The sequence below is a fragment of the Eptatretus burgeri genome, chromosome 13, assembly GCF_056783735.1.
Source record: "Eptatretus burgeri isolate ZD-2024b chromosome 13, Ebu_testis_v1, whole genome shotgun sequence".
Lineage (NCBI taxonomy): Eukaryota > Metazoa > Chordata > Myxini > Myxiniformes > Myxinidae > Eptatretus > Eptatretus burgeri.
This window is the reverse complement of record NC_140973.1, coordinates 37,932,359-37,958,850: the sequence shown is the minus strand read 5'-3', so window position 1 is coordinate 37,958,850 and position 26,492 is coordinate 37,932,359. Positions and strand designations below refer to the sequence as shown.

General features: G+C 43.7%; 1 protein-coding gene across 5 annotated transcripts in view; it reads right to left on the bottom strand.

Annotated features, from left to right (window-relative positions):
• LOC147014255 (SWI/SNF complex subunit SMARCC2-like) overlaps window positions 1–26,492 on the bottom strand; it is a 134,321-nt gene that overhangs the window by 55,432 nt on the left and 52,397 nt on the right. For 3 of the 5 annotated variants that reach the window (XR_015050697.1, XM_085852061.1, XM_085852063.1), the window contains exons 1-11: window positions 25,929–26,314; window positions 12,890–13,024; window positions 10,672–10,757; window positions 10,473–10,554; window positions 10,181–10,273; window positions 9,210–9,291; window positions 8,980–9,046; window positions 7,480–7,555; window positions 7,197–7,349; window positions 6,878–7,074; window positions 2,175–2,305 (exon numbers count right to left, since the gene is read on the bottom strand). Coding sequence is in view for 4 of the 5 variants with exons in the window: in XM_085852061.1 (XP_085708187.1) it covers window positions 2,175–2,305; window positions 6,878–7,074; window positions 7,197–7,349; window positions 7,480–7,555; window positions 8,980–9,046; window positions 9,210–9,291; window positions 10,181–10,273; window positions 10,473–10,554; window positions 10,672–10,757; window positions 12,890–13,024; window positions 25,929–26,033 (1,207 nt within the window). In the remaining variant the exon portion in view is untranslated. Of the gene's footprint in view, window positions 1–2,174; window positions 2,306–6,877; window positions 7,075–7,196; window positions 7,350–7,479; window positions 7,556–8,979; window positions 9,047–9,209; window positions 9,292–10,180; window positions 10,274–10,472; window positions 10,555–10,671; window positions 10,758–12,889; window positions 13,025–25,928; window positions 26,315–26,492 lie in introns of those variants that run through there. The other 2 variants (XM_085852062.1, XM_085852064.1) reach the window with 2 other exon arrangements.

Below are 26,492 nucleotides of genomic sequence, written 5' to 3'. Positions count from 1 at the left end.
AGTACTGCTAAACTGGAGGTTTATAGAAGTGCCAACAAGGTGATTTGTGTTCTCCAGTGTTCAAGTGTATAATTCAATTTAAATAAAATAAAGATTTTAAAGGCTGTAGAAATTTTTTTTATGTAGTTCACCGCCGTTGATGCTCTGTCTTTTACACCACCTAATTTAACATGTTAAATTAGTCATTCATGCCTGTTTACATCCTCTTTGACTTCCCTAACTCAAAGGGCACTTTGTAGAGCACGTACTTCCACCAGGCTGATTAGTTTACGTTTTGTATCCCAATGATGAGCCGGATCTGGATTCGGACCTGAACTAAAATTTAATCGGCTTGTTCTTGTTACCTAACCAATTAATCCACCAAGTTTCATCCAAATACATCCCAAACTTTTTGAGATATCACGCTGTATATCGTTTTAGCCATATCACTCAATGGTGAAGAATCACTTCAAAAATTCTCACATCCTGAATCGGATCTTCACCAAAATCGATTCAGTTCCTCATTGCTACGTACCCAATCTGCGCAACAAGTTTCGTCCGCATCCATCCAAAACTTTTTGAGATATGCTACTATATGTCGTTTTTGGCCACTTCAATGGTGAAAAATCACTTTTAAAATTCTCAGATCCAGATCCGGATTCCGATCTTCACCAAAATCGAATCGTTTTGTCCTTGTCACATACCCAAGCTCTCCACTAAATTTCGTCCAAATGCGTCCACAACTTTGAGATATTTTGTTCAAAAACAAAAAAATGAAAAAAAAAATCACTCAGAGAGCGACACTTGGCGAAACGGAACAGCATTCAGTAGAGCGCACACCTCCGCCAGGCTGGACATCTAAATAAAATAAATTGCCTCACACCTCTGTGCGCATGTGCACTCAGGACGAGACGCCATACAATTTGCCAAATTCAGAGCCAAAGTTCTGCTAAACTGCAGGTTTGTGTTCCGATTCATGTTCTACAGTGTTCAAAATATAAAATTCAATTGAGATCAAGTTGTTCCTCGATCATTGACTGATGTCTGTAGACAAACACACAGGAGTTAAATAATTGCTTAACCACACTTTACGCTTCACACGTGGGGTAATAAGGAAGCATCCACTGACTAAAATTGGCATGGAAGCTGATCTCCTGAGCAAATCAGTTGAGCACAAACATCATACGGACATTTCTGGAAGAGTAAGTGGTTTAGATAGTCCTGATAGTTGTTTAGATAGCTCGTAACATTGTCTGGAGGACAGTATCACGACAAAGGATACCCAAAATACCTACTGTCGTGTCTTGTAGTCTGGGGCAGGCTGCCATCTGTTGGTCAATTTGGAGAATAATGCCAAATATAATTGTCCTGTTCTCTTATTGGCTGGTACAGGTCATATGATTGAAGGGTCAGAGTGCAGATGCTCCATTTTGAAAGGCTGCCTTCATTTAGAGTTGAAGATAAATGTCAGACACTGCAATCTTTCTCCATCTGCTCCTATTTGTGCCTTGGAGAGCTTCGTTTTTTAAGTTGCCTTTGTTTATGTTAATCCGTGGACTTCATCGATAATAATATTGATAGTTAAGCTATTTGGGAACCCTTTTGTTCACCCGTGTAGCATAAGAAGCTAATCTGTATGCAAAGCTCATGCTGCTACACTAGTGTGCTATAAATGTTATTCCATTACTGAGAAGTTATTGTGTTTCCAATATGTGCGATATGTTCGGCCCTTTATATACGAGTCACGTCAAATAGCTTTATTAGGTAGCATTATTGGTAGAAGATGCATAACATGCCGAGCATTGTTTTATAGCAGGCCTTGTCTGTGTATTTTCAGTTTCACATAATGAATTGATGAATGAATGGTTCAAAAACACTCCAGCGAAGAAATCTACACTTACAACCTGGCTCTGGTTCTTCATTCAAGTTCTTGTTTAGCTATCTGTGTACCTGTGTGGAGCTACGCACATACAGGGTAGAATACCTAACAAAGGTAACCCATGACTGTGGACCTGTGCACATTGGATTCTACAAAACGATATCTAATTGTATGCAAACTGTAGCCTTTTACATAAACGACTTTCCAAAATTTCTGAAACATGCTTTGTCAATAGGCACCACCTGCTTAAGAGTGACATTCATTCTCCATTTCATGGAATCTACAAGCAAACATGCACCAAACACTAATGGCACACCATTTTTGGGCAGCTGGACTTCAACAAGGTGTGGAATGGGTAAGGGATTTTCCATGTCCTTTGTAAGATCTTCCTCCTCCTCCTCCTCTCTGATGCCACGCTTTTTCACAAATGAGGTGCCTAAAGAGCGCCTGAGTGGAAAAGGTCACAAAGGAAACAATGTATTTGAATTTGTTATCATGAATGTTCATCAATACAAATGCTCCATGGAACCAATATGTTCATATTATGGGACTTTAATGGAATTTACAAAGAACTCTTTTGTCATAATGACAAAGACAAAATAAATGAATGCGTGAAACCCTCTTTTCTTTTTCTAATGAGATGTAGGAAGATTATTTCCTCAAATAAAATCCATAAGCTTGGCAATAAAATTTCACAGCAAGGCAGGAAGCATCGAGAAGCAAGATGCAGCTGCAGAAGTTATAGTGCACTATGATATGTAACAACCAGAGTTGGTGTCAAAGCCACCCAATGTTCGCCTGTTTATACATTTATCGTTTTTAAAAGACTAGTCTAATAATTAATATTTTTTTTATAAAGCATTGCAGTGAAGTCTGATCCAAATAATTTTAAAGCAATACATGTATTTGTATATTGTAATCAGTAACAAGAGCGCAAGTGAGCACAATATACGCCCGAACAATAAGGTAAATACAGAATTGTGCTACTACATGGAAAACAGCATCCTGATAGCCAGGGCAACCTCTTTAGATGACGAACGTATGTCACGACACACCGTCTCCACAGTCTGTACCGATGTACCAAATATGAAACGTGAAAGTTGAAAACTTTGGGAGTTAGAGTGCGGACATGAACGGATGGAAAACAGCATCCTGGTTGCCATGGCAACCACTTTAGATGACGAACATATGTCACGCACACAGTCTGCACCTATGTACCAAATATGAAACGTGAAAGTTGAAAACTTTGGAGTTCGAGTGCGGACAGGAATGGACGGATGACCGGTATCACATAATACGCCCCGATATATTATATATATATATATATATATATATATATATATATATATATATATATATATATATATATATATATATATATATATATATATATATATATATATATATCAGGCGTATAAAAAAGTGTGGTAGATAAAAACATTAGAAAGGAAAAAATAAGTTGCACCAAAAACTTTTAACATTTTCACGCTCACGCCGGGGGTATCGCTATAGCTCTCTGTTCTTCGAACAGGCGAAGTAAAAATGACTTTCGTAGGATTTTTGTGCCAAAATTGATTCTTTTGCAGTTTTGACAACTATAAGGGGTAAATTAACAGAAAAATTCGGGGTTGAATTTTTTCGTGAACTTTTATGGTATTTTGGGGGGCCCTTTAGGAGGGTGACCCCCCAAATATTGCTCTGCCTATATCTTCGCTCCTAGACATGCTAGCTTCATAATTTTGGTGCCTGGGATAGGGTTTATGGGGACTCTGAGTTCAATTATGATGGTTATGAGGTGATCTGAGGTCAAGGTCACCACAGGGTCATAAATGGCCTCAAAAGGTCAATCGGCCAAAATAATTGAACTATATTGGGTAATACCACTTTATAAAAGTTTTTGTGGGTGAGGAATTCAATGGTGACATTCTTTTTTTTATTGTGGGTCATGATCAGGTTATAAAGTTCATGGTCAAGGTCATTTGGGTAGGTAAAAATATGCTGAAAACAAAATATGGCACATCTCATGATATAACGTGCAAGTATAAAACCTTAATTTTGGCAAAAAAAAAAATCCAGAGCAATTGCATACTATAATGCATCACATTCTTGATCTCATGACCAAAACTATAAACTTGTAAATTTATAAAACCAGAAATCTGTACATTATACATCTTCATCCTTAATATCATCATGTCTGACATTTTGACATTCGTGGTCATGACATTTGCAAAGCAGCGTGCAGGGGAGGTTGTTTTTTGCACAAGAACAGTTTCGTGCACAGGCAGAGGATTTACAGCTGCATTTGATCAGCTCTAGAACTGCTTGTGGAGCAGGTAGTGCAAGACACCGTAGAGGGAAGATTGCACCATCCTCGAGGACCCAACCGCTGTCTTCCAAACTAGGAAGTTGGGGATGTGTAATGACATAAGCTTTGTTCACCATGCATACAAAGTTTTCCCGTTGAATATGAGGCAGCATCTCAGACTCCATGTTTTTCAACTTGAAGAGCTCCCAGCGAAGTTGGGGGAGCGTTTGTGGGCCATTGGCAGAGTAGACTCTGCACACAAAGTGTTCCAGAGACTGCATCTCCTCAGGGAGTGTTCTGTCTATAAGTTCAGTCGATGAGAGAGGGTCATCTCCCAATCTCTGGAAGGCATCAATGATGGGATCAGTGGGGTCCAATTTAAAGTACTCTGTGATCCACCGCTTCTTTGTCACACCCACAAACAAACTACCCCAGTCAGCACCAGTGAAGTCTGGTGACGAAGTGAAGTGAAGTCTACCCCGACGAGACCTTGACAATTCTGATGGCCGATGCTCCTCACTCTCTCCACCACATCGATCTTTCTGAACTTGTTGCCCTTTCCTGTGTGAAATTCCAGTGAGGTCAAAGTTTCCAAACGTCCATGTGCTACGAAGTCAATAAGGAGGACCAACACATCAATGTCTGGAGATGCAACAACAATATATCTGAATGCACAGTCCTTTATGCAATGAAGAACATGAAGGGGGATCTGTGAGTCAGCCTCCTCATGATTATAGGTAAGTAAGTCCTCATAGGATCATAGGATAAACCTCATAGGATAATCCTTTGACCCATAGGATCTGATACTACTCTGTGCAGCCCTTGTAATGATTTTGTACAAAAAAAGAACATGTATAGAATATACATTTCTTTTCCTTCAGAAGCACTTTAGCACCTTTCTGCCTTATAAGAGGCCTTGCTGCCTCAGATTTATCTCTCTTTGATGGCCTTCCACGTTTTGGAATCACTGGCAATACATCAGAGATAGAGGATGCATCAGAAAGAGTTGGTGTTTGGGGAAGAGCACGTTTTCTACACATCTCTAAGTTGGCCTTGTTTGCAAGAGGTTTGCGATACTCGCTGTGATAACAGACATTATGTAAATCTGACTCAGACAGGCTAATGAAATGATCTGCCAGTGATTTGAGGTTCACATCACCTTGATTAGCCTGCTCCACTACCTTTTCTTTTAGATCTTTCACGAGTGATACATCATGTTTATCAACAAGCTTCTTATTGACAGTCTCCCTCCTTGCAAATGATGCAAGTCCTCACTTCTGCAGCTATTTGTTGAGACATTTTTTCAGGTAGGTTAAAGTGTTCAGAGCTTGACTGCATGGGCACGTTCACAGTGATACAGGGAAACACCTGAAAATAAAGAAGAAAATAATGGGCAAGATGTACAGACCACTAGGTTCATATTCAGTTATTCTGCCAACACAGATTTGATAATTTTTACCTTTTGCATTTTTAAAATTATTTGATATCATATAATCATAGTCTACCTTAATATTACATTACATAGAATGTTATTTTCATTGGACTTGAATATATGTATCATTCTGTTTTAATGCTATAATTTTAGTCAGAAATGAATTGCACTTATAGGCCACCATACACAAACTAGTTAATATAATGAAAGTTTAAATTTAAATAGAATATTTGACCAAATAACATAATAATTTAGAGACTATGGTATAGGTGGAAGTTTTAGCATACATACCTCTCAAGAGAGCCACTTTTCTAGAGTTATTTTCCAAAACATGGCATGATGGATTTGGCACCAGCATGGTTCAATGGTTCAATGGGGAAATCCCAGGGAAATCTCCAGACGTACATGGTGTCCCATAAGGGACATAACACATCAAGATACATGTATAATGACTATTTTTTATTGATCAACACATTATGTAGATCCTTAATCATTTGATTTGAAAGTTTATAATGGTAAAGTTAAATGTTATGTTTGATGAACAGAAATTTATCCTAAAGGAAGTTTTAATGGAAATGTTATTAGATACTGCATTTTTAGGGGGAAATGACAATTTGGCTCTGTTAATTGGAATTTATTTCCATCAACAAATATGATCTGTAAGTACCTTATCATACTTGATTAATGATATTAAACTTATCATTATAATTATGGGTATACCCAGATAGTTTCATATATATTCCTTGAAATACATTACAATTGCCCACCCAAATGACCATGACCTTTATAACCTGATCATGACCTCAAATTAAAAAAAGAATGTCACCATTGAATTCCACACCCACAAAAACCCATATAAAAGTTGTACTACATGATATAGTTCAATTATTTTGGCTAATTGACCGTTTGAGGCCATTTATGACCCTGTGGTGAACTTGGACCTATGACCTTGAGCTCAGATCACGTCATAACCATCATAATTGAACTCAGACCCCCCATAAACCCTATCCTAGACACCAAGATTATGAAGCTAGCATGTCTAGGAGCGAAGATATACGCCAAGCAATATTTGGGGGGTCACCCCCCTAAATGGCTGCCCCAAATACCCTAAGTTCACGAAAAAAATTCAACCCCGAATTTTTCTGTTTACTTACCCCCTATAGTTTACAAAAAAAAATCTATTTTGGCACAAAAATCCTACGAAATTACATATCATAGTGCACTAATAGCAGAGGTGAAGTGTTTCGAAATCTTGGAAGAATAAATAAAAGACCAAATTTACCCTTTCTTGGCAGGCAAACGGCGGCGAAAGTCTCCACACGAGGGTGAGGCCGGGCGAACACGCTTCTTAGGTGGGTTCTTCCGTTCCCGTCGGTCCCAGATTGTACTCCCAGCGCCAATTCCTTCAAAACTTCCAGTTTGTGCCTCCACTCCACCAGCACCCCAATCAGCCATTACTGTTGCCATCTCCTCCGTATCCTGTGGATAAGCATGGCTTCAGCCATTTGTGTGCAAGATCACAAAGGAAAAAAAGAAGAAGAAAAAACTATGATGCTTAAGAAAAGAAGTGTTGAAGGAAAGGTGTCAGGATAAGCACAGACCGTGCTTTGTTTTGCGTTCAATTCTGCACCAAGGGACTGGACAGGGACCTGTCGGCGCCAGACGCACGGGCGGCCCATATCATCAACTGTGTAATCTTCCTCATCGCCCCACTCATTGAAGGTAGCAGAATCTAGCAGCCATCTTGCAGAAACCTGCATTAGAAAGTAGAACTATCAAAACAATCAGCACAATCCCGAATTTGTATGTACAGTCAGTTGTTGCAAAGCATAAAACGACCAATAAAACTAGGAATGTTATCTACGATTGGAATATGTCAGTCACCTTATATGGACTCTCAAGGCAAGGTGGGTCTTCCACAGGCAGGTTCACTTCACTCATAGGGACCCAGACATCATAACTGAGCATACACATAAGGTCATATTGGGTTATATTTGGATTATAATTTATCAGGGCAAAGGCAAGTGAGTAATACGAGTCAAAATTTTCAGGGTGGCAGGCGGGGAAGGGCAAGAGGCAACAGGGGAAAAGGTAAGAGCAATGCAGAACGGGAGAAGACGTAGGTGGAGAAGGCGAAGAAAGAGGAAGGGGAGAGGGAGGGCAGGTCAGAGTGAGGATGAAATGAGTAATGAGCATTCAATCTTTTCATCTGATGGTAAAGATAACAATAGGACAACTGTACCTGCAGCTTATCTGGGCCCTGACCTAATATTGTAACCTAAATTTGGTAGCATTCTGACTGGTTGTTCTGGTGAGGAAGTTTAGGAAGATGTTTGAAGGAATTTACACGATTTTCCCAAAAATTTACAAAGTATGCCATTTTGACATACTTCCAGTCACGTGATTGGCAAGACCGTGATTTAACATCACGACCCTATCTTAATGTTGTACCCTGTCTTAATGTTTAATCCCTGGTGTTGGCTTAGCAGTGAGGGTGGCGGCTTGGGATCCTAGGTTCCTGAGTTCAATCCCCGCTGGCCGCTGAATTAACACCGGGGGTTGACTCAACTTGTCATCCTTCTGAGGTCGGCGAAATGAGTCCCATTGTAGCAGCCAAAAAGGCTGTACATGAAGGGAAAGGGTATCGACGGATTGATTAAATCTGGTATTGGTATGGCACAGGCATGATGGACCGAATGGCCTCTTCCTGTGCCTTAATTCCTTATAAATCCTTGCACCCCAAATTTGGTAGCATTCTGACTGGTGGGTCTGAAGAGGAAGATTTTTGAAGAAATTTACACGATTTTCCCAAAAATGTACAAAGTCAGCCATTTAGACAAACTTCTGATCATGTGATCAGCATGGCCTCCGCAATTTAACATCAGGACCCTGTCCTAATGTTGTAACCCAAATTTGGTAGCATTCTGAAAGGTGGGTCTCGAGAAGAAAAATTTTGAAGAAATTTACTAAGTCAGCCATTTTGACCTACTTAAAGTCACGTGACCGGAACTAGCTTTGTATCTCCGTTACCAGTCAGGAGCAGAACATTGCTGCCAAATATCAGCCAGATCGGCACAGTGGTTTGGCCTGAGAAGTCGAAAGAGGAGACGGAGATGGACAGACAGACTTTGTAATCTCTGTTACCAGTCAGTACAGATAAAAATACAAATTTTCCTGACACTAATATTTTCATGCTAAAACATGTGTTGAATACAACTTGTGGCAAAACAATTTTCACATACAGTACTTCATGAGTGCCAAGAACCTTTTACCCCAACCTTCCCTCCCGCACGATTCCATGGAAACGATTCAATGGGAAAGAGAGTCAAGAAAAAAAAAAAATCACTTCGCAGATAGCTAGTTAACATTGGAAGCATGACTCACCTGGCTGGCATAAACCCCCAATGCAGCAACACTTGCTCACCATCACACTGCACCGGCCTAACCCAATCTGCAACACAAATATCAGAAAATGCTACAAACGTTTTCATCTATCCATATTGAATAGGCCAGATTGCATAGAGCAGAAAAATGGAAAGCAGTATGTCATTGTGCTTGAAACCATAGCCACAAATGGTTTCTCAGTTGACATTAACATGACAAAGTGGTTTCACCTGTTGACTTGCTTTCGCCTGTGTTGGCTGGAGTTGAGTAGACAATGTGTGTGGCCAGCTTCCTGCTATCGGTCACTGTCACCTGCCAAACAGCACAGACACTTACACAGCACACTCCCTACTGTGGTTCACAAGTTTTTATCACCACACTTTTTGAAAAAAATACAGGGGGATATTGTAATCGGCTCAGTCTCTGTCTGTCGGTCAGTCAGTCAGTCAGTCCATCCGTCGAGCTATCTCCGCCTAAAAAGTTGTGCAGAAATTCACCAAACTTGGTAGTTTATGATAATCACGTGGCAAGAATGTGCAAGAGCAGTATCATTTTTGGTCCCGCCCCCTGGGGCAGGGTCAAAAGGTCAAGTACCAAAAAAAAAAAAAATGCAATGACGAAACTTTTTATATGCAATCAGCACTGGGGGACGTATGAAATATATGAAGATTTTTTTGGATTTGACCACCGATTCATTGTAGGGACTTAAGGTAAAAAGGGGAAAACATTTTTTCACTCAAACTTTGATTTTGGGTCATTCCTAATGGAACTTTTTACCGTTTTTCAACTTTGCTTTCGGTTTTGAAACGTGGGGACTTGCAGTGGTGCGCCATCAACTTCGCTCTAGTTGTGGTTAAAAAAAAATTAATTGATGGTCACATGACCATAAACCTCTTGACCCCAAAATCTAATCAGTTCATCTTTGTATCTTAGCACATACTTGTACCAAGTTTGGTCAAAATCCTATAAGCAGGTCACAAGTTATCACGGTAAGGAAAAATCTGCGATGCACGCACGGACAACCCTAAAACACAACGCCTTGGCACCTTCGGCCACGGAGGCATTAAAAAGATTCTGCAAAAGCCAATGACTGGAACTACGATGTACATTGCATGAGACATGTTAAACATCCTCAAAATGACACAATTTGCTCTTCCGACAAGACTAATTATCTGATGTACAGCACAAAGATCCGAGTTACCCTCATCCTCTGCGCCATCTCTCGCAGGCGCAGAACCAGCTGCTCCTCAAGATCCTGGGTCAGGAAAAGTGTTGGCTGAATCATAAAGCCATGCTGTCCACAACAATGGAAGAGAGACAAAGAAAAGAGAAGAGGTTATGTGGTTCTTGTCCATTTATTCATAACTACATTTAGAAATCTCCCACAGAAATGAAAACCTCAACCAATGTATGGGGAATTGACAATGCAGTTGAACCACAGCATAATAATGTACAACACGTTACTGTATATAAAGCAGCAAGCACAACTTCACCTGGATCAATGCCTTCTCCATTATGGAAAACATCTCCACATGCTTCTCACTGCGTGATGGGTTTCCAAAATCGAACCTCCTCCTGTATTTCATTAAGGAAAGGGTTTAAATAACTGGGGTACTTCAAGCTGATAGCACCACAAAGTATCTCGCAGAGAATCAGCAATCTCAACCCCTCCCTGAGGAACTAGCTATGTACCAGGTCTGTTCGCTGCGAAACTTGAAGGCAGATAGGATTACGTGGCAGAGCGCACCTCCAGGCTTCACGTCCTGAAAGCATTTCATCTGTCCATGCAAACATGCAGCACACAAAGGAGCAGGCTTTATTTTCCCCTGGATAACATCAGAGAATATTTAGAGAACATAAGCACAGATATATGGAGATGTCTGGAATAGGGATAGCACATTGTGCATTTAATTAAATCAGCCATGAGAGTAGATGTTGACAAGATGTAGGTAATGGGATGTGGGATACACCACCACAAGCAAATCAAATGAATATACCAGAAAGCACTTCCAACTCACTTAAAAGCTTTAAAAATATAAAAATAAAAAACCCCTACACAAGTTTGTGATGCAAGTAATGAACATGCTCGATGGATTGAGTCATGGACATACTTTTCCGAAGTGGTGACGGGGGTGTGGGGAGAAGGTAGCGATTTGCCAGAACTCAACACCTGTAGAACGCTTCAAGACGGAGAAGCAAGCGCTTCAAGACTGAGGATTATAACAGAGATAAAAAGATAAAGATGAACAAAAGAAAGCAGTGAAAGACTTGACATGGAAGGATGGATTGCTTGCGAAGTGTCAAGTCCTTTAAACTCTTCATTATTTACAAGGAAGCAACTTCGACATAGGTGGATGCCATTCGTCCCATCAAAGCCTGCGCTAGTATTGGCAACCTATGGTTGTTTGTCCGTGCTCTCTCTTTAAATGAGCGTTAAGCAAGGCCAAAGATAAACTGTAGTGTTTTAATGGTAGATCAGGTGAACTGTTGGGATCTTTGCACATGAAAAGGGTACAGCGGACAAAATAATTGTCATGTCCTCAAAGGAATGAGGGAAGTTCTTGGAAACATCTCAACTTCGAAATGCAATGCCTATATAAAACTAGAGAGTAGAATTTGATACGAATATGTCGATGGATACGCCTCCGCCCACGTTAGATGCCAACCCATTTATGTCAGATCGCAATTAAAAAGGTCACATGAAAAATTAAAGGTTCCTTCACAGAGACAGCGAGAGTGAAAAAGACACATATTGTAAAGAGAAGAGACAACATCAGATCATTCTAACTCGAGTTATGGTCTGCAAAATGATTTTCAAATGGCACATGTCCATGACTTGTTTGTACTGGTTTCTGTTAAAGCGTAGCTCAGAGCAAACAATAGCTCCAATTTCACCAGCACGTGTCAACCATTATATAAAGAAATATCACGTGCAGGCACAGAGATGGCATCCTGTAACTGCTTCCTTTAATACAACGGTGACCGCAAACACAAAACAGACGAGAAGGGCACTCGGTAGAGTGTATACCTCTGCCCGGATTCGGATCTTCACCAAAATCAAATCAATTAGTCCTTGTCACACACCCAAACTGTCCATCAGATTTCATCAGAATCAGTGCACAACTGTTTTTTGAGATATTCAGCTCACAGACAGACAGACTGGGGTAAAGCACAACCTCCATCGTCCTTTGGTGGCAGAGGTAATGATGTGTTTCTTTCAGCTGTTCCACAAACAAAACATGCAGTACAAACTAGAGACAGTAACATATTCAGATACACATCCACCTCTTGAGGTGTACCAAACTTACAAGTACGATTTATTTTTGGTCAAGGACGTTAGGAAACTGAAAATTATTGCATTCCTGCGAAAATAAATACCATCTTTTCAAAATTTCACCAATCTAAATGTCATTAAATACATGCATACATGCTTAGTAGCTGACATTTAACACATGTGATGTGAACACCTGAAAGTGTAAGCGTTGCTGCCTGCACAGCCACTACACTACAAGATAGCAAGCAGTGCAATCTGGTGCCAAGGGACACCAGAGAACAAGCACGCCACTTGCTACTTGCAGTTTCGGATGGAATATGCAATTTGTTCAGGGTGTCGGCAATAACTCACCTACTCTTCCTGAAAGACACCGAGTGATCTATAACGTCCACCGACAAGCAGTGCGGACAGACGAGTCTGCCGGCTTAACGTCCTTTCTAAGGACGGCACACATATGAATGTCTCGCCCTGCATTTGAAACACCAGGGTGGCGGTTAATAGCTAGGTCGAGATTCAAAGCCAGGCTAGACAGCACAATGATGAATGTACATGCCTCCAAGACCTAAGCTATCCTACCAGGTATGTGCCTAGACATAGACAGAAAACACACACAAACACACACACTCTCTCTCTTACAGGAATCTTCACAAATGGCGTCAAGCGGGCATCACGACCACAGGTGTCCTCCTGGAACTGCAGGAGTTGGATGAGGAGTGCTGCCAGAGAGCGCACCGGCGGAGGTTCACTTTGCATCTGCTGCCAAATCTGTTGCTGCAATAAAATAAATTATATTGTGTGAATGGATCACATAACTGTGCAAGTAAGACTGAGATATTTAACTTCCACTTCGGACCACATAATAACAATGATAGGAGAGAGGGGGCTAAAAAGGTACAAGCACATTCACATTATAACATTATCATGTATAGTGTTCGAGAAAATGGAATATCAGAATCTCTATTAATATTAAAGTGGTTGATATTGTACACCAATGTATGATCCTTTATGTGGTCTCGTTCAGCACGAGTCACATTTGCTCTACGGCGAGGATACGGCGGCCGTACCCCCCCTGAATTGACAGAAATGTGAGGCGGCCGCAGAGTTTCTGAGGTGGCCTCAGGGTGGCCCTACGCCGTATGGCTATCTTTTACAGGCCGTAGGGGTCTCCGTGGAATTAAAGCGCGGATTTATAACTTTTTTCATTTCTAGGTTGGCCGGAGCAATTCAACAAGCTGTAGCCATGACATAGATGTGTTCCACGTCGACCGTACGTAGGGCGTACGGTGGGCTTGCGATATTCGTGCGGCTGCCGTAGGCTGTTACAGGCATGACAGTGAGTCTAAAAAAAATTAGCTGAAAAAAAAAACGACGGGCCGAGGCGAAAAAATTTTTAGGCCGGGGTTCGGGGGCCGCCGACGCTAAAGGTTCCAGGTGTTCTCACCTGCATTCTACTGCATTTCCTGGTCCCTTTTAAGAGGATTGTGTATAGTGTTGTACTTGTTAACAGGGTAAAAGCACTGAAGACAATCATTGAAGACATGAAATTCATCTTGCAAATTATTAATCAATGTTGTAATGTAAATTGTTGTCAAAATTCATTGTACAAATCATGAATCAATCTGTAGGATAATATTCTTTCATTGTCTTTATAGCAAATTAAACAAAGTTGACAATAATTGATACCAAGTTGCATAATAAGTGGACAATTGATAACAAGTTGCACTAAAAGTTTGCATAATAAGTTCACAATTGGTAACACTGTTGCATCCACTAGTTGTTGAGTTCTTGAGTCGATAATGTCGACAGGCGCCTAACCACCGAACATTGTTCACTTCTTTGTCTTTTGGTTCAGGTTGTGCTTTTTCTTGCTTGCACGTTGGTGGGAAAGTCTTGCCTTCTTTGCAGCCTTCTCAGTCAGTTCTTTGGTCTTGCACTTGGTCAACTTACTGAGAGCAGCTGCACCCACTTCTTTCTTCTTCTTTCTTCTTCCTGGCTGGGCTTCTTCAGAACTGTCTGCCAGTTCTGCCTTGTATGTTTTGTAAGCTCCCCTCATGTTCTTGCACAGGTCTAGGTCTATGGGACTGTGCAGTTTGTCAGTCCTACTGTAGTACTCCACTGCAGTTCTTCCTGATGATCGAAGATTGTACTTGACACCCATCACTGCGCTGTAGGTCTCCATGTTTAGTCGGTGTGATCTGACATCCAAGACATCTCCCATGAGATTGAAGGCACTCTCAACTTGTGGCCCATGGAAGCGGGACAGCAAAGCCTTCACCATTCTTGAGAGAAGGGGGTACTTTCCACCTTCAAAGACCTTGGTCCACCAGTCGTCGATGCGAGCAGACTCATCTCCCTGAGCTGGTGGCAGGCAAGAGTCGATCTGGAAACTCCGAACCTCCAGTTCAAAGGCAGCACATTCCTCTGGTGCAAGGACATTTGTCACCAGGCGTGGCAAGTTCAGGAGCTGCTCCTGGCTGACAGTGTGCCCTCTGCTGAGTGAATGAATTGCTGAGGCACTTCTGAGGACAGCATTATGCAGGGGCATTTTCTTCTGGAGGTACTTTCCACATGTCACATAGGCCTTCTCCACACTCTGCAAGAAGTCATGCACTTCTCCATCTCCACTACGGGCAGTGTTGACAATCTTAGACACACCAACTCCAAGAAACATCTTCACTTGTAGCAGGTTGGCTTTCTCATCCAGGTCGAGGGTCTGAAGTCTCTTGCCTGAGGATGGCAGCTTCTCAGGTTTGACAAAGCAGGCCATGAACTCTCGGACAAGGTCCACCTGCTGGTCATTGAGCTTGTGGATCAGTGGGGCCTTCATCTCAAACAGGAGGACGTACTTCTTCAGCAGCGGGAACACTGATGTATAGAACATCAATATCAGTCTCATCAATTTCTTCTTGTGGAAGACTCACTGCAGTATATGCTCCTTTCGTGCCTTGCCATCTTTGGTCATATTCTTCTTCTTCAGAACATCATGGATCTGGCGTATTCTCTCCTTGGCTTTTGTGTCTACGTGCCTGCGATGGTAGACCTCCACAACCTGTGACAAGTAGTGTGTGCAATCAGCTTGAGAGAGGAATCCAGAGTAGAAGACAACAAAGGCATCCCACAGCCGCAGAGTGTCAACACTGACATCATACACAGAGAGCCACCTGTGACTGACAGACCGCTCTGGCATGGTATACCTCACACCAATCAGCCCACAGATTTCCTGCAAGAACTGCTTTAAGTCAGGTGACCACTTGAAGTCATTGTAGATGTCAGAGAGCATGCGCTCTGCGAAGTTGTCGAATGGGTCGCTCAGCTTCTTGGACGCATTGTGAGCATGGTGACAGGAGTCCCCATCTATGTCCAACATGTGTGGGGCATTGTTTTCCCTGATGCGAACTTCGACTCCTGACTTGGATCCCCGCATGACTGAGCAGGAGTCCATGAGGATGGATATGCAGTTCTTCCACGGAAGCTCATACTTCTTCAACAAGTCAACTAGTTCCTGGTGCAACGAGGCACTGTCCACTTTGATCACAACAAGGGACTCTAGATGCTGCACTATGACCTGCTTATGCAGTGGGTTGTAGTAACTGGCCAGGACACATAAGACCCTCTGATGGTTTGTGCATGTTGACTCATCAATGTTCAGAGAGAAGTATTCCCTCTGCAGTGCTGATATCAACTGTATGATGTACGGTATGTCCTATTCCAAACCAAAGCTTGTAGGAAGCAGATGTCCTGTCCATTGTGAGCTGACCAAGGGCCTTTGCATCCAGGTTGAGTGCTTTGGCCAGGCTCATCAGTTCAGGGGCAAGGCTGAATGGTAGGGAATGCTGTGCAAGGAAGGCAAGGACCATGGCTTGAGCATTGGATACCCTGTCACCTATTGGTACAGCAGGCATCGGTGTACAGGGGATGGGGGCAGTAGAAGCAGCAGTGCAAGAGGTAGCAGAAGGTGAGGAAACACCTGGAGAAAAAGCAAAACCCAAAGCCAATGCAGAGTAAAAAAGAAAAGCCAATCACCATTTATAATACGTGCTTCAGAAAGTGAATACAGTGACCGGTACAGTGATTACACTAAGCCTCAGACTATTAGTCATTGCCAGGTGCTATTAGTGGTAAAAAGGATTGACCCAATTCTGAGTTGTGGCTTGCTTGCCAATTAACATAATTTATTACTGTAGTGAAAGTGCACCACACCACACTACACTACATTGACAGCATAGATGTCTACTGTGTACATGTATACTGATAACTGAACATGTATAAAGCCCAAGGCTATATTTACCAGGAAGACTGTAATTGGATGCCCGGATTCTCGGAATATCACGATACTTCTTGCTCTCCGCATGGGATTCCAATGACTTGTACCCACGTCCTCCATAAACAATCTCCTTTGAGCACCATGTGCATACAGCCTTTCCTGGCTGGGCTATCTTTTGAATGAAAGACCCACAAGCCACCATACCGCATGGCATACGCTCCAGCCATTCCCACTTCCAGGAATTCTTGCAAGTCTTGTCAATTAGTGCAGCCAAACAAGCATCACAATCCCGGGACAGCCTGCGGCTACTGAATGCGGCCATGTTTTAGAAACGACCTTGGCCTTGCACACTCGGAACACCACGCCTCTAGCTCGATTAATGCTGCTGTGACAGTTTCAGGAGTAATGTGGCGAGGTGGTCCGAATGTCATGTTAATGAATCTGGCAATGACGTCAGTGCAGAGTGCTGGGAATCTGTATTAGGGACCTCGGAATACTTTTTTAAAAAAAGATCGTCGGTGGCGTGAAATCACTCCCAACAATTGACTTAACCCCTCCTCCCCCCTATACCCCCAATTTTTTCTCAATAGATTTGTGCTTAACTCAGGAACGTTCCTGGGTGAATAAATTCGCGGAATTTTCTCATGCCGGTCTTATCAATGAAAAATAAATTTGCCAACACCCCAAAAATTACGGTGGCCACACCATTTCCACGGTCACCGTAGGGTAGTCCTAAGGCGTCCCTGTGTTCAACGTACGGTGGCCTTGCGGTCTGTGTGACTACCTGCGGGCAACGCAGGGTTGACGCACATTTCCTCTACGCCCCCGTGCGTCCTACGTACGGCCTCTGTGGCAGTCTGCGTCGACCGTGCGTCTCGCTCTCGATGCACCCGCCTCAGCTGCATATAACCTGGTCCACAATCTATATGACATACATATGAAAAGAACTGGTATATATACCCACTCATTACCGTCCGTCTGGCCGCACGTTCGCCTTAGGCCCCCCCCCCCTGCAGTCGCCCTGCAGTCGCCTTGCGGGCACCTTGAGGCTACCTTGCGTCTGCCTTGAAAATTCTATGGCCGCCGCAGGGACGCCCTAAGGTCACCGTGCAACATCAAATCAAAGACCGTACGGCACCCCCACGTTTTCGGTCTCCACAATTTCTAAATACACCGTGCGGCTCCCCGAAAAATAAAAACATATGTGACTTCCACATTGTGTGACTGGAAATACTGCGGCCGCCCTATAATTGCTAGTGGCCATAGATTTTTTAGACCCTATGGCCACCGAGCCAAATGTGACTGAAGCATTAGCTTCATGGAAAGGTTTGTGCCAATTCTTCTTTTGAGAATTAAAAATTGAATAAAGAACCTACAGTAATTTATATGTACACCAAATGCCATATTGGACTATGGCTGCCTTCTTGGGTGAGATACTTGAACGGTATGGAGTTTATACATTCAGGTGGCAGGTGGGGCCTTTCTTCCCTTTAGAATGTTCCAAATCACGGCAAGACTTTGACCTGAGTATTAGCCAAAACTCGGCCGAATGCCGAACCCAATGCTTTTGAAAATCCCCAAAAATAGAAGAAAAAAAAGGCCCCACCCAGATTTATACATCTACATGCTTAACTGGTATGAAGGTGACCTTGACGTGGGTACCAGCCCATGTTGGACAGCTTGGGAATGAGATGCCTGATAACCTGGACTGTACAGGTTATGATGTGGTGTCCTTGAATGTGTTGAACATTTAATTTTTTTTTTCTTCACTGCCAAAACCTCAATCAGGTGACATTTAAAGGACTCCACTCACATAGGACATCAAAATCCCTCCTGACCTAAGGATCTCAGGTCAGTAGAGTACCTATGGACTCCACAGGTCAGGGCCCCTCCACTCTGCAAAACACCACCCTCTGACTCATGGGGTGTGTTCAGTTAGCAAGCAGCTTTCTATCACTTACCAAGCCAACCGTTCTGTAAGCTGCTTGTCAAGCTGCTTGCTAACGGAACGCACCTAAAAAAAAATGTCCGTGGTCGTCGCATTCAAAACGATTGGTGGCTATTTCTTCAATTCTACTGTCATTGAACGATCATTGCTTCTACTTTTCATCCTAATTATTTTAGACGGGCGATCTTGTTCCAAGCTTCTGACGGATACCTTTATTTGGGCGGTGTATAGGCAACTGACAGCTCTGTACACGTAACATACATATATATATTATATATATATATATATATATATATATATATATATATATATATATATATATATATATATATATATATATATATATATATATATATATATATATATTGGCTACTCTGCCTGTTTATATAATCTCCGCCAGTTGTTCCGTCCGTCCGTCGGTGTGGGGAAGGGCTTCTCAGTTCAGAGTGACACCCCCCCCCCCGCCCCCCATTCAAAATCAAGTCGCCACCATTTTGTAAAGTTTGCACTTTATTACACTCTCATGGCTGTTATCTTATAACTCGAATTCGATATCTAATTTCATTTTTTGTAATAGTTAAGATGGTTCAAGTTTCCGTTTCAGCAAAATGTGAGGAAATCAGACAAATATTGGCATTTTTAGAAAGAAAAAAAAATACATTCTAGTGACCGTTTTGAGGGTATCTGGTCGGACACGATGTGGGAACAAGGAAAACCAACACAGGTGGAGGCCATTCAGCTCGTCATGCCTGCGCGAACACCACACCAACCCAACTACACAAGATCCAAGGAAGAAAATGCAAAAAAAAAAGTTTTAATTAATTAATGATAGAATAAAAAATTGTATTTTTTTGTTGTAATTTTTTATTTTTTATTCTCTTCCCCTCGAAGAGGGGTCATGGGCTTGGTTAAAAACACAGAACATCAACCACACAGCCCCCCTTAACAAGACCCCCACCAACAGCACTCCATACACAATCACCCATCAATACTCAAACTACCTAAAAGTCTTATCAACATCCCCATACCCCTCTGTCCCCATAACTTCCAGGTACCTATCTAATTGGTTTGTGGGCGCCAGCAGTGACCACTATTTTCGTTGTGTCTGTGTGTCTGTTTGTAACTCCCCCCAGAGCATAGCTCCATGACGTTTGATGTGATCTTGATGAAACTTGGACACAAGCAAGATATCATGGTCGAGTTGTGTCTTTTTGTATGAGGGGCGTCCCACGCCCCTTGTGGGCGGAGCCACGCCCACTTGAACTTTTTATTTATTTTTCTCGATTTTTTTTCTCGCAATTTCATTTCCTAGAAGCATGTTATAAGTGATTTCCAACAAAAAAAACATGCCAAAATTATAATTGCGGCTGATTTTGGAACTTCAGGTGGATATACTCACGTAAAAATCAATTTCTGTCTCAAGGAATCTAGTTATGACGAATGAATTGAGTATGTAAAAGTTAAAAGTAAAAGGGAAAGTTGCAAACTATAACTCTGTGAGCACTGTTGACGTCAAATTGAATGAATAGGATATCAGGTTCACTTGAGTGACCTAGCAGTATTGGCGGCGGAGGTTTTGCACTCTTCCGAGTGCTCCCCCTCTAGTTTTGATCACGTATTACTTTGAACTACTATGTCTGGGAAGAGTAGTATATGTATCACAATGACTTTCCAACAAAATGTACTTGAAAGATATTATCATATTGTTTGTCACCATGTCAATTTAATGTTATTCTTGCTATTGTGATCTTTGGTTTACTGAAGGCAACTATAGGAAAGATTTAGCTCTGTAATTATCAAATTTGTGTCCTGAATATAAATAAGTCATGTACATGAAATATGTGAGGAAATGTGTGAATGAAAATAGCAAGTATGAAAACTGTTGTGCTGTTTGCATCAATAATAGAATAATCAGTTAATTATGGTTCAAATCTCTGAGAAAACTTCAGAATGTATATTAGTTTGAGGTCTAACATGTTTTGAAAACTACATTTTATAATGATGAACAATGAGTCTCAGAAACAATTTTAAATGGTCTGATAAAGTTTGTACTTTTAAACCTGTTCCTCTTAGTCTTTTTTCTGGTTTTCTACCCCTCTCTCCCACATTTAGCTGTACAGAAACTAAGCTACTCTCCAGAAATGTCCATCATGCTGTTTTGAGTTACAGATACATTTAGGTAACAGAAAAAAACTAAAAAAATATGGTGCCCTCTCATGGTAGCAATTTCCAGAATTTGGCCATGTAGCTCATGGACTAAGAGTGTTTTCTGTCTGAAAGTACAACAGGGTTGATTTAAAGATGAAACACAAATGGGATAAAGACAGAATGCACAAGGATAAAGGGTGACAGATAATGGAACTATACACATGATTCTGGTAGAGGATAATAATCGGGGTTTCGACGCAGGTGGAGGCCAATCGGCCCATCATGCCTGCGCCACATTAACACCAGACCAACTTATCAACATCCATTGGGACCGTACTCTGTGCAGAGCGTTGGTGCTGCCGAAGCAGACTCCTTGGCTATTGGACACAATCCTGGACGAGTCGCCACTCCTACACAGGACACCAGCAAGCTGGCACTCATTTTTGCCGAACTCGGAAGGATTCCAGGCAGAGTCAACCCCACCTGGTATTAATTCAACAGTAGAGTGGGATTTGAACTCAGGATCCTTGGATCTCAAGCCCACCACCTGAACCATTAAGCCAACACCAGACAAATTTATCAACACCAAACCAAAAAGAAACAAACAAAAAAAACTCCAGCGTTATTTTTGTTTGATTCTTTTTTTTTTTTCTTTCCAGGAGAGGGGGTACGGGTGAAGATGGTTCTTCGGTTAAAAACAAACAAAAATAGGACAAACACACAACACCCCTTGACGAGACCCCCCCCAAACAGCACTCTGAACAGATACACATAATCACCCATCCATACTCAAGCTACCAAAAAGTCCTGCCAACATCCCTATACCCCCTGTATCCAATACTTCCAGGAAACTATCCAATTCCAATTTAAACTTATCCCCGGTTTCTGCTGCCACTACCTTTCCAGAGAGACCATTCGGTGCACCAACTACTCTCTGAGTAAAAGAGCCCTGCACCCTGACTTACTGCCATCTTAACTCTCAGGCTATGGCTCCAGGTCCTATCGCTGTCAGGCCAGTTCAGGTATGGAAGCATGAGCTGGAGCAGTGCGTTACTGCGTCCACTTTCCGCCAGTACTCCAGGGGCCTCCGTCCAGCCATATGCCTGGCCCATCCCCATCTCCTTGAGATGGTCAACCTTCTGCAACCACGAGGCACTTGGACGGACCATTGGCCTACTCCACTCACAAGACTCCCTCGCTGAGAGAATCTGGTGAGCAGGATCAGCGTCAAGAAACCGAGCCACATGTCCATACAGCCGCAGCTGACGCTCACGGACTATGCAGGTAACAAATCTCATTTGAGACTCTCTCAGCAACCGTTCATTGGGCACAAAGTCCGACCAGCGAAAGCCAAGGATTCTCCGAAGAGACGTGATAGCAAAGGAATTAGGTCTCCGTCTCAGCTCCCTGGTCAGAGTCCAAGTCTCACATCCGTACAGCAAGACTGGAAGCATCAAGGACCTGAGGACTTCAGACTTTCATTCTCCTGCACAGGTACCAACAGCACCACACCCCATGATCCAGTGAATCCATGACTCCCCAGGCCTGAACCAGACGTCAATTGACCTCTGGCTCACAGCCAGCGGAGCCATGGATATCACTCCAAAGGAAAGTGAATCTCTCCATGACCTCAACATCCTCACCATCCTCACCATAAACAGACACAGACAAAATAGCAGCATCCAAAATGTCAATGAAAGCCTGGATCTTAGTTTTGACCCAGAAAACCCGTAATCCCAGCGACTCCGACTCCTCATTCACCACCTCGATGGGCCCCAAAAGGATATCCAGAGTTTCTGCAAAGACGACTGCATAATCTGCAAAATTAAGGTCAGAGATCTTGACATTCCCAAAAGATGCACTGCAACTTGATCTCTCTGACATCCTCTGCAGAATCCAGTCCATACAAGCGCTGAAAAGTGTGGGGGCCAGTACACACCCCTGACGAACTCCAGTAACAACTGGAAATACATCGGAGATGGTATCACCATACCTCACAGCATTCTATTCAGTTTTGGTGGCACCCCACAAAGACCAAGAATCCTCCAGAGGGCATCCCGATTCAATGAATCGAACGCTTTGCAGAGATCAACATAGGCTGCAAGCAGCCCCTGCTGAAACTCTCGTCTGCGTTCAGTGAGGACCCGAAGGGCAAAGAAACAGTCAATTGTTGACCTCTTTGGTGTAAAGCCCAACTGCTCTGGTCGCTGCTGCTCAAGCAGATGGTGGCGAACCCTATCGAGAATTAGCCGAGCAAAGACCTTGCTCGGCACTGAGAACAGTGTCACCCCTCAGTAGTTGTTGCAGTCCTGGCAATCACCCTTCTCTTTCCAGAGAGGGACAACAAGGACCCTCTTCCAGTCAGTTGGGATGATGCCCATGTTCCAGGTGGAGCAAAGAACTGCTTGCAACGACATCAGTGCAGCATTTCCACCAGCCTTGAGAAGTTCAGCATGGATGCCACAAATCCCAGGAGCTTTTCCTCATTTCAACCGGTTTACCACAGCCTGTGTTTCCCCAAACGAAGGTGGACCACAGTTGATTGGAAGGTCAGCAACAGTGATTGTAACACTTCTGACGTCCAACTCGACAGCTGGTGGATCAGCCGAGTACAACCGCTCAAAGTAACCGGCCCAGCGGGCCTTCACTTCGGACTCCTCTGTCAAGAGCCTACCACCCTCTGTGCACCGAGGGACGGGCTTGGAGGAACGCAATGCATGAATTCCCCTGTAAGCAGGACGAGAATCACCTGACCACAGGTGATGCTCTACCCCCACAGATTCCTCACACATAGGCCTCCTTGTCCACCCTTAGTGCACGTACAGTTTTATGCCTCAGCTCCCTGAACAGCTCAGCTCTGCCATTCAGCCTCACCCTGCGACTCTGGTCAATGTTATCCAGTGTCCCTTGAGAGATAAAATTCTTCTTTCCCCAATGGTGAGTTCCAAGATATCCACCGGCAACATAAAAGTTGATACTCTGCTGAATCATTCTTCTATTTTATCTTTTCCTTTCATTATCTTAAACATCTCCATCTTATCTCCTCGTAACCGCCTCCTTTCTATTGAATAAAGCCCTGTCTCCTTCAGCTGCTCCTCATAGCTGAGTCTTGCTAGGCCTGGAATCAATCGAGTACCCTGCATTGAACCCTCTCTTTGGCATCTATGTCCTTCCTGAATTGTGATGACCAAAACTGCACACAATATTCTAGATGTGGCACTCACTAAATTCCTGTACAATGTTAACACCACCTCTTTTGATGTATAAATGATACTACTCTTTACCCCACTATCCAAATCATTGATACAATTAATGAAATAATAATGGTCCGAGTACTGATTCCCGAGGTACCCAATTTACTTTACCTGTAGCTGCTCGGCACTGTCCTGTCCGTTTACTCCCCCCACCACCACAAACGCCCAAATATATTACCACCCCTCAGATCCTTCTCCTGTGTGACACACTCCAAAATTACCCCTTGCACCCTGTAATCTCTATTTTCATTGTTCTTTCCCATCCCCAACACCTTACATTTGCTCAGGTTAAATTACATCCGCCAATCTTTTGCCCAATCTCTGCAAGTATCAATACTTTGCTGAATCTGATCACCACCCCCTCTGCTATCCACCTTACCTCCAAGCTTTGTGTCATCTGCAAATTTGGAAATCCTACTCTTTACCCCACTATCCAAATCATTGTTACAATTAATGAAATAATAATGGTCCGAGTACTGATCCCCGAGGTACCCAGCTACTTACATCATCCCACTCATAGCCACTCTTTGCTTCCTATCACTAAGCCGGTTTGCAATCAAATTAGCTACCTGACCAGCCACTCCACAAGCCCTCACTTTAGCTAACAACCTCCGATGTGGTACCTTATCAAATGCCTTCTTAAAGTCTAGATATACGATGTGCACTGCCTTTCCCTCATCCACCCAATCAGACACTGCTTCATAGAATTCTCAACGATTTGTTGGACAGGAACTACCTTTGGTAAACCCATGCTGACTACCTTTCATTAGTTTGTTCTTCACCCTAACCTAGATCTTCTGTAAAAGGGTTGACATATACTTATGCCAACACTCATTAAGACAGAACTATTGAATAATTAACACCTTGCCTTATGAACTCCCAAGCAATTTCTTTAATCACCCCAACCCCCACTCCTCTCCTTCTTCAGTCACCCCCCCCGACCCCCACTCCTCCCCTTCTTCAGTCACCCCTCCCCAACCCTCACTTCTACCTTTCTTCAGTCACCCCTCTCCCGACCCCCACTCCTCCCTATCTTCAGTCACCCCTCTCCTGACCCCCACTCCTCCCTATCTTTAGTCACCCCCCCGACCCCCACTCCTCCCTTTAGTCACCCCTCCCCCAACCCTCACTTCTACCTTTCTTTAGTCATCCCTCTCCCGACCCCCACTCCTCCCTATCTTTAGTCACCCTGACCCCCACATCTTTATTCACCCCCCAACACCCCCACCCGCCTACACCCCCCACCCGGCGACCACCTACACCCCGCACCCGCCTACCACCTCCACCCCCCACCCGCCTACCACCTCCACCCCCACCCGCCTACCACCTCCACCCCCACCCGCCTACCACCTCCACCCCCCACCCGCCTACCACCTCCACCCCCACCCGCCTACCACCTCCACCCACCCGCCTACCACCTCCACCCCCCACCCGCCTACCACCTCCACCCCGCACCCGCCTACCATCTCCACCCCCCACCCGCCTACCACCTCCACCCCCCACCCGCCTACCACCTCCACCCCCCACCCGCCTACCACCTCCACCCCCACCCGCCTACCACCTCCACCCCCCACCCGCCTACCACCTCCACCCCCCACCCGCCTACCACCTCCACCCCCCACCCGCCTACCACCTCCACCCCCACCCGCCTACCACCTCCACCCCCACCCGCCTACCACCTCCACCCCCACCCGCCTACCACCTCCACCCCCCACCCGCCTACCACCTCCACCCCCCACCCACACCCCCTCCCCTACCACCTACACCCCCACCCACACCCCCTCCCCTACCACCTACACCCCTCCCTCTCATCGTCAGTCATCCCCGACACCCACCCCTCCCCCATCTTTAACCCCTCTCCCCACTCGTTGCCTTGGTTCTCTCCTTCCCCCAATCCTCCCCTCCATTTCATTAGCCCCACCCCTGCTCCTGCTCCACTTCATTTCACGACACATCACCCCCAACGTTACCGTCGTGGTTCGTTGCACTCACTCACACACTCACACTCACACTCACACTCACTCACACTCACTCACTCCCAACACGCCGATTAGTGCTCACCTTGTTTCCATGCCGAGACAGCCAGGGCCTCATTCCCTCCAACCTCTCAGGCCGATCCAAAGCAGCAGGTCCCGGCCCACCCCGCTGGGGCCTCTCGGGTATCATCTTTCCTCCAGTTTTGGTTTTACCCGATTCGGAACCCGCACGCCGCCCTCTTGGAATGAGGGTATCTTTATTGTCTCCACAACACAACCAGAGAGAGAGACAATAACTCGAGATCTTCAACGCTAGATCGGATAGTCGGGCCTAGAGTTAACAAGGCCCCGCAAACCTCGACTTGTCGGTCACAGCGCGCGGAGTGTCCGAGTAATGAATGCTCGGACATACCAGAAACAGGAACCACGACGAGCGCCGGGTACTCCTAATCATTCGGAGATATATATATATATATATATATATATATATATATATATATATATATATATATATATATATATATATATATATATATATATATATATATATATACATATATATATATATATATATAAAATATAACAGATAATAAAGGTAAAGGAAAACAATGTTTGATTATTTTCTGTACGCTCGGTATTTTATTAAAGA